The sequence below is a fragment of the Corvus brachyrhynchos genome, unplaced genomic scaffold, assembly GCF_000691975.1.
Source record: "Corvus brachyrhynchos isolate BGI_N302 unplaced genomic scaffold, ASM69197v1 scaffold61, whole genome shotgun sequence".
Lineage (NCBI taxonomy): Eukaryota > Metazoa > Chordata > Aves > Passeriformes > Corvidae > Corvus > Corvus brachyrhynchos.
Window position 1 is genome coordinate 995,816 of NW_008236478.1, and position 9,074 is coordinate 1,004,889.

At 38.3% G+C, this 9,074-nt stretch overlaps 1 protein-coding gene across 1 annotated transcript in view; it reads right to left on the bottom strand.

The window, feature by feature from the left end:
- HELLS (helicase, lymphoid-specific) overlaps positions 1-9,074 on the bottom strand; it is a 22,941-nt gene that overhangs the window by 13,248 nt on the left and 619 nt on the right. Inside the window, 8 exon segments of the mRNA XM_008643726.2 lie at positions 1-6; positions 230-421; positions 1,881-2,105; positions 2,877-2,918; positions 3,403-3,467; positions 3,581-3,617; positions 4,106-4,165; positions 5,476-5,638. The exon segment at positions 1-6 is cut by the window's left edge and continues 129 nt beyond it. Coding sequence (XP_008641948.2) covers positions 1-6; positions 230-421; positions 1,881-2,105; positions 2,877-2,918; positions 3,403-3,467; positions 3,581-3,617; positions 4,106-4,165; positions 5,476-5,638 — 790 coding nt within the window.

Consider the following 9,074-nt stretch of genomic DNA (forward strand, 5'->3'; position numbering starts at 1 on the left):
TTACAAGTCAGGACAACAATGCCCATTTTAACCTAATGGGAAGAGAGTAGAAATATTGAGATCTCTTACAAGAAGGCTGTAAATACATAGCAAGTCACGGTACAGCTCATAGTAACCACATAAACAACTACAATTAAAATGATGCTCTATATAGAAAGTTTCAAGGCAAAGAATTAGAATAGAAATTAAACCATTTGTGCTTTTAAACCTAAGGAAGAAAAGTCTTCATTTCTTTTACCTCCGGAGTAAATCTCTTGAATTCAGACATCCAATTTGGAAGAGTAGACAAGGGACCACATACTAAGAATGGACCAGGGACTCCTCGCTCCACCATCAGTGCTATTGTTGCAATACACTGGATTGTCTTCCCTAGCCCCATTTCATCAGCTAAAATGCCATTAATACCATTTTCCCAAAGCATCTGCATATGCAAAAGAAAAAAAAAAAAGTAAATGCAAAATAATCAACACAGATTTGGAAACACAAAGACATTTAGGAATGTAACAGCCATGGAAACTCTCTACTAGGCCCATTTTATACTACAGATGAAGATGATTCTCCCTATTATAAAAGTAAATACAAGCATCTTGTAAATGCTGGATATTCTCATGTAGATGTATCCATTCCTAGCCAACTAAGCACCTGACTAGGGCACAAAAACCAGACCAGTATCAAAGGAAAGTACGTAACTTAGTGTTGCATCAGAAGGCACTTTACCTGCAAGTACAGCTCACATTATCCAAGGTTTTACTCGTCCCAGCACCAAAAAATTCACTTAGCTCCGCTCTCTAAAAGACCAAATGACTGTGCTGACATTTCAGTTTTATCTATTCAAGGAGCTGCTGTAGGCATGGAGCTTCTGTAGCTACCTCACCACAAGAAAAAGGTGCACTTCCTGGCCAACACAGCCACCTGCTCCAGCCAAAGCTCTTTGTGCAGACACTGCCTACTCTGACAAATGACAGAGCAACCTCTCACAAAAGAGCAGAAAGGAAGACAGAGAAGTGCTCTTTGGCCACTCTCTACTATTCATAAAGGTACATAAAAAGGTTATTATAACTGAGGGCCCAACTAAGAAAGCTGGTTTTCCCTCCCAAGGAGGCGTGTCTTCACTAGGCACTTCCCAGGAACAGAAGTGAGTGAGCAAGTTTAAGGGCACTCACTTGAGGGATGAGTCTAAGCATGTTGAAACAGACTACGTATGCTTGTAGGGAGGAAAAACAGAAAGAAAAAAATCTAAGAATTATGAGATAAGTAGCAAAATTAAAATTAGTTTTGACTCTTACAATTTTTGTAATTTTGTAATTCAGCTTGCATGCTGAAACAGGTAGAAGTTAAAAATATATGTGGGTAGTTTTGATGGCAAGTTCCTATAGTTTTTTATTTCAGAGGCTAAAGACATAACATTTTTAACACATTGTGTTAATATTACTAGTTAAGACTCCAAGATACAGAGAATTAACTCATCTGTGTCAAGCCTGCAAAGGTAACAGATCTTTGAATACCTATGGGCTAGGTATTGAAGCCCTTGAGAGAGAAAAATCAGACTGTCCCTCAGTAGGATGTGCAGTCCTTCTGCTTTCACAAACTCTTTGTAAGGAGAGGTTGAACAAGAAAACAGATGGAAAAAGGGAAGATGGAGAACACAAGCCAGAAAGTCTAAAGGCTTAGAAACACCAATATCCTTCCCATACTGAAGTATTTTATCTGCTGTTTGACAATTTTTTTGTAACACCAGATTCTTGTACCATGAGAGATCATAAAGAACTCTCTCTCCTCTTCACCTTCTCCATACCAACTACAATCACAGGCTTCTAGTATCTCGTCATCTCCATGCCTGTTTCACCAGCAATTCTGATCAAATTCAATTGCATCCATACCCTTAGCCACTCCATGCCTTCCACTTGGTACCACCTCATTACACCACCAGTAAAAATCTTTGGCTGCTGAAAAGGCACTGGTTGTCCATTAAATTTTCGCACTGGATCAAGAAATTGCTTGGCACTGTGTCGTACAGCTTGACACAATCTGTCCTTAATGACGCTATTTGAGTCTCCATTTTTCTGCAGGTCTTCTGGATGCAGGTTGTCAGCAGAGCTTTCATCCTATAGAAGGAAGGTCAAGGAACATGTGACAAGTGGAATGCACATCAAAGCCTGCTAAGACATACTTCCTCCCAGTTTACACCAGCCTTAATGTGCAGTGAAGTAACTCAGTCTCTGACACTAAGACTTCTTTTGAGTTAACTGTCAACTCAAGAGTAGACTTTATAGATTCTTTTCTCCTTTAGAATTCAAGGGCAGCAACAGCTATTGAAGCTATCTGGCTTATAAATTTCTACCCATAAAAGTAAGCAGACTTAAAACCTTCCTCACAGAAGCTGGCATTGAATGCAGCTATTTCTCTTCCGTAAGCTGAAGGGCTTTCCCTTCTGTAAGCTGTACCAATGTCGGGAAGCAATTCACACTGTCCATGTAGCTCTTGAACTACAGTACAAGCAAAAAAGAGACCTCACCTGTCATCTCCACACTTGAATGCTTAAAAATTACTGTCTTAAGGTCTTAAACACCAACACAGATGTTTTTTAATAAATACCTATTTCCTTTATTTCTGAAACTACTAGCATTCTATAAAGTATAAATACCTTCAAATTCAGTTTTTAAAAAAATAAACTAAAAGTTTTCACCTTGGATTTCTGAAATAAGTATTTAAGTGCATTCACTTATGCCACCTTTCTAACCTTTAATTCAGAACTTCAATAACTAGCAAAGATGTTTATTTACAGGTAAAGTTTAGAGATACACTACAAAGTATAAAAAGCCCTCCCTTCCGCTGGGCTTAGCGCTCTTAAACTGCAATAATTTGTGTCAACATACCTGATTTTCCACTTTACTTTTTTTTGCCACTGATAATATTTCCTGGAAACAAATGGGAAAAAAACATGCTTATGTGCTTTTCAACCTTAAAGACTACTGTAATTCGTATTTCACGTAATCGCTTCATTTATCTTTCAATCTAGACATACTTTAAGAAGCTTTCCATACAACATCCTTAATCATACAAGTGACTCTAAAACAAGATCACAAACCACATATTATATTTCAATTACAAAGGGTAGCTGAAAATTCAACTGGCAATGTAGACTCTTCACAGCTTGCCTCCCTAAAGACTTAAAAAACCAAAAAGAGTATCCAGCCTCTACAGCTGTGACAAAACTGCTTGTTACATAGATCTTTGCTGGAAGAAAGTCCTATCTCACAGACAGACTACTGATGGCTGATAATCTCTGATAGCAGGGTATAAGAATGGAGTGTTTTAAAATATAGATGTCACAGAAATTGGCTCACCCATTAAAAGTTGTGTTACAAAAATCCAGACAACCTATTTATAGTTAAGGCCTACCTCTTTGGACATAATTTCTGATATGTTGTATGTCCCATCTTCTCTCCCTCTCTTCTTTTTTGCACCTGCAAGATATTGAGTTTATACAATGTATCAAACATTAAGGAATTCAAGTACTGAAGTACTTGAAAAAAGTACTGAAACCAGTACTGAAAAAAGGCAAAGCCTAGTACATTACCTGCTTTCTCCTCTTTGCCATCAACTGGATTTTGACCCTAGAAAATGAACATAGGAAGAGGTTCATCATCTTATGCATCTCTAACTATCATGACACAGATAAAAAGATGTAATCAGACTCCAACCATTACCTTTGAAAGCTTCTTGAAACACTTCTACTATTAAAAAGTTTTCAAAAACACAGTGAAAAAATTCCTGCTTATTTTTTCTTGTTATTTATTCACTATATTGGCTGAATAAGCAATCATTGCTAAATGAAAAAATTCCTCAAGACAAATTGAAACCATTTTCTCTAATAATAATTAGTCAAAAACATCCCCTAAAGATGACTGCCATGGTATGCAATTTTTAAGCACTTTCAAACAGTCCTACTGCAGTTAAAATAAATATAGTACATGAGATAGATCCTGCAAGTCAAATACTGGATAATCAAACTTACTTATTTTACTTACCTTGATCAAAACGAACATTGTAATTTCTCAGACTTTTATCCAGAAAGCTGCATAAAGTAGCTACTTAAACTTACCTTGGCAGATTTTAACATCATCTCTCTCTTTTTTTCTAACTTCTCCTTCCTTCTCTGCTCCTAAACAAAATAAAAACCACACATGCAGTTCTTATCTTTCCATAACACCCACAAGAATACTATCCACTACAGAAGTGATAGATTATGTTGCTAATACTGAGTTCTACGTACTCTATAGACTTTGTTTTTGCAACCCCACTAAGTCTGTTCTGATGTAGTTTAAAACAATAAAGCAAAATTTGGACAAGAAAGTACAACTGCTCTGAATTGCGTGTCAGTAAATACTTCAAATACTTAAATACAGTAATTTAGAAAGATTTGAACGAAAATATTCCCAATTGCAAACTCCTGAAGATTACATCTACTGCAGTAAGTTTTCCACTTATCCAACTTCTACATACTACATATTCACTGCAGAACAGACAGCAATGTATATAGCCTAGAATGCCTTTAACAAAGAAGTGCTTTCATGTATTGAAGAACTCAAGATTTTCATTCTATCTACTATTTTGACTTGCTGGAAGCAGAGGGATCCTGAAGGAAGACATAAGAGAACTTGGTATTTATCAGATGGAACAAGATTTAATAGTGAAATACGCATTCTAGCAATACAATAACCATGAATTCAAGCTGATGGTTCAACTAGAGAAGTATTTTGGAAAGGAGGTTCCTGCAGTCCATCAGTGACCCTTTTTGGGGAATGTTGTTGTCCTTAATCTTTTCCTGCTCTTCCCTCTCTCTCAAGCATAAACTCTTACAAGCTTACCCTTAAAGATACAGTTAAGGAAGTCAAGATAAAGCTAGGCATTAACTCAGCAGCCCATGGATAAAAAAAAAAGAGAACATATAACACTGTTTTATGGAAGCTCTTGTTTGGGAACAACATGGCCTCAGATCACTGTAATTTATTGATTTGTTTGAGGGAGGCCTAAGTTAGCATCTTGAAGGTACATCTCATCCTCAGCTTTCAGTTAATAACACAAATAGGTTACTCAGCTTCCTACTTGTCAGTTCTTTGCACCTTCTATCCTCCTTCCACGTTTTCTAGCTCCCTTAAACTTCAGTTCTTATTTGAAATACTTTTTTTTCCTTGCACTCAGGCCAAAAGAATTGTAAAGGCATCAGTGCCACCTTTACACTGTGACTTTAAATTATAGTTCATGTTCTTCCATGTCTAATTCATCTTTTAATTTATAGAACAAATTCTGAATACTATGTAAAGCATCACTTCACTCATGTGCAGTAGGTCCAGCAGATTTTAATGTTACTAATGCAATCTTAAAAACACTTTTACTTTGAACAACTGGATGGAGAAAAACCCAAACAGACAGCACCTTAAGAATCCCCACTGCAGAAAAGAATACACCTACCTCTAGCTGCTGCTGTTCCATTTTGGTTAGCAAGAATTTGGAATAGATGTTGCTTTTTTCAAGCAAATGTTGAAGCCTCTTATAGCGCATTTCACTTGATTCCCTGTCCCAAGAAGTGCGAGCCTGGCCGACAAAGAGAGATGTCAAGCATTTACAGATATAGCTGTGGTTATACTAAAGAACTGCTCCTTGTGTTAAACACATTAACTCAGAAGTGTCTCATACACAGACCCTTTTCCTTCCAGCCATCCTACATCTATGATTTGTGAGTGTATGGACTCACATGTAGCTGTGTGAGTAGCTGCAAGATCAAAGTAACTGAGGGTTGCATTCACTTGCTTATGCACCATACACACCTTCAGTATAGTATCACGTGGCATTCAAGGGCTCAAGGATGCCTCAACTCTAATTCATAGATTTAGAGCAAAATGAAATCTCAGTTTATTTGTAGTCTGCAAAATTTGTGAGGAAAAAAACCCTGACGAATTTCAGCACAGCTTCCCTAGCATTATTATATTCCTTCATGTACATTTACACCAAGTTAGTTTCTCATGAAGAACGAGATATACAGACAGCTAGGAAACCATCATGCACAGTTCACAGAGCTCAAGTCAATTCCCAATATGAAAACAGTAACTTCTGCTCACTTTGCTTACAAAATCCACCCATGCTTTTCACAGTAACTGCTGCTGAATTAGTCAGGACTGTACATTCAGAAGTTTGCAAATTACTCTTTAAAACTCAGATCAAGATACCCCAAAAAAGTAAAAAAACAGTAATTCTGCATTCATCTAACACTGCCTGTGAAACAAGTCACAGAATCATTTAGTTTGGAAAAGACCCAAGATCATCGAGTCCAACCATTAACCAGCACTGCCAAGTTACCACTAAACCAAGGATGCCTCGAAATGTGACATCTATGCACTTGTTGAGTGCTGCTTCCACACCTCCCCAGGCAGCCTATATCAGTGCTTGATCATTTCAGTGAAGAATATTTTCCCGTGAATTAAGTTTCCTCTTGTCTTGTTGCTCTTTACCTGGAAGAAGAGACAGACCCCCCCACCTGTCTACAGTAGTTGTAGAGTGAAAAGCTTTCAATTAGCATCTGCAAGAGAAACCCTAGAGAGACAAGATGCAGAGCTTTACAAGATGCTTATCTATGTCATTGTCTTCAGAAGAAACACAGGGGAAGGGCAGCTAAGACACAGAAAGACAAGGCACTCTTCTGAAACTAAATACACTAATAGGCAGGGAAATGGGATATTTCCTGAATCATGGGACAAACTGTGAGACACTGAAAAGGTGAAGAATGTCTGTCCCCCCAAAAATCAAACCTTGATTTTCTCCAAGTAATTCCAATCAGGTAGCGATCACACTTTGTTCTTTTATGAGAGGAAGATGAAGATCTATCTTCACAATTTCTCTAGAGAAGATTGCATTCTCATGATTTGCTTCTGCTCTCCTCAATCCAGGTTTTTACCTTCAGATGACAAGTACCTGAGCTCAGAAAGATCAACTCTTGATGGCAATGCCAAGAGAAAATGTAATTAACACTAACCTACTTTTTCAGCAAATTGCTATTGTTCACTTTTTTTTTGGAGTGAACACAGCACTCTTAATTGGTCAAACTGAAGGACTGTTGTCTTGACCAACTGCAAAAATTTCAAGTGGAAAACAGGAAACTCAAAGATGAACAGCACTGAACGCTAATGATACCTCCTCTGTCTTTTGACTCAAGCCTTCAACCCTCATGAAAGTGTTTTTTTCCCCTTTTTGACTGAAAAGGTCAAATATTTGCTACTCTTTGTCACCACTCTACATTCACACATATTTGCACAGTGGTATTTCTCCATTAACCCTCGAAAAGAACTGGCAACTCCTTTGCTGTACAAATCACCTGGCAGGGGGTTTGCCGAAGTGACAAGCATAAGAAACACCGAAGCTGCCCCCAGTAAGCCTGTGCTCACTACAGGAGTAAATCCCCTTGGTCTGACAGGCCCCAGACTGCACAGGGAAAAGGTAATAAAGCACACAGGACAATGGAGCGATGCCCTTACTAGAGGTAGTTCCATGGATTCTCAAGAAACGGAGAATACAAAAAACCACCACATCACAGCATTGTTACAGAAGTGGTTGTTGTGAAAGAAATTAAAATTCTAAGTCTTTTTCTCAATAGTTCCTGTGCAATGAGAAAATTTGCTCTACAAGGATTTCCTCCTTACCTTCCAAAAGTATTACCTCCAAATTTTTAATTCCTAGTCTGATCAAGGAATACCTGAAGTTCAGACAGGCTACATCACCACTTACTGTTTGCAACAAAGAATATTATGAGACTTCTGGGAGAATTAGTATTTTCTAACTACAGTATTACAAAATAATGCATCCTTAAGACACAGTTATAAATCCCAACTTGTCTCAGAGAAAGGAAAAAGGGTCATCACAGTTAGCTCCAGGTGTTAGAGACTGGCATTTTTCATGCCATTAGAATAATGCTTCAATTTTTAAGACAGGGGAAAAAAAAAAACTCACTCTCCTGATTTCTCAATTATATTGAGTAATAACACTAGTTCCCTGAACTACATCTCTAAGATCCCCTCCAACCTAAACCATTCTATGATTCCTTAGAATACAATCCCCAAAGAGCATTTAAGAGAACAGTTCTTTCAAGCTGGTATTTCCTTATGTCTGAAACACAATGCAAATTATTATGCTATCAGAATACTATATAAGGGATCAGCACAGTTCTAGCAGCACCATGCTTTCATGTTCTCACTCCAAAACATACTGGTTAGTATCAACCAATGCTTAACATTAACGTTTGAAAACATTCTCAGCAAAAGGGAAATGAAGCATAGTAATGATTACACCACTTGCGGTGGGGAGGTACCATTTCCCTGAAGCAGTCTTTATTTCCTGTAACATAGGCAAGCCGAGGTATGCAAACCAAACATCGACTCCCAGCTTGATCACATGTACGCTTCTCCTGGCAGCAAAGCCAGGTCACAGGCAGCTCCTGCACAACCGTGTGCAGGGAAGAGCAGGAGTGCAGACCAAGATACTGACTGACATAAACCTGCTCCTTTTTAGCTGGGCTTTTTCAGCTACACTACTTCATCAATTCTGCATAAACTATACCTGCTACTGAAAGAAGGTTATCTCTGGAAAGGATCTGCAGAACTCTACTCAGGCGTTTGTGTGGTGAGGCTTTTTTAACCAAAGAGGGAAAGAAGTGTTAGGTATACTTAGAGAAACAAAACCAGAAAAGTTTTGTCTTTAACGTTTCAGACAGAAATTCAGAAAAATGTGAACTTTGAAATCAGCTCACTTTAAAGGCGTTATACCTTATATTTTTAGGCTCAGAACGACAAAAGCAAAGAGGTAATATTCTCACTGCAAATTTCAAGGCGTATCTTGCTAAGTGCAAGAGTTCACCGCTAGCCTTGAAAAACAAAAAGAAAAATCAAAGCCCCCAGTGGATGATCAAAAGGCGCTTATGCACCGCTGCACGGCCTTCAGCAACCCCTCACGTTTGTTTGTTTTGAAACCCAAGAAGCTGCACGGCCCCCGGACAAACCCCGCCGCCCGCGGGGACCCCTGCC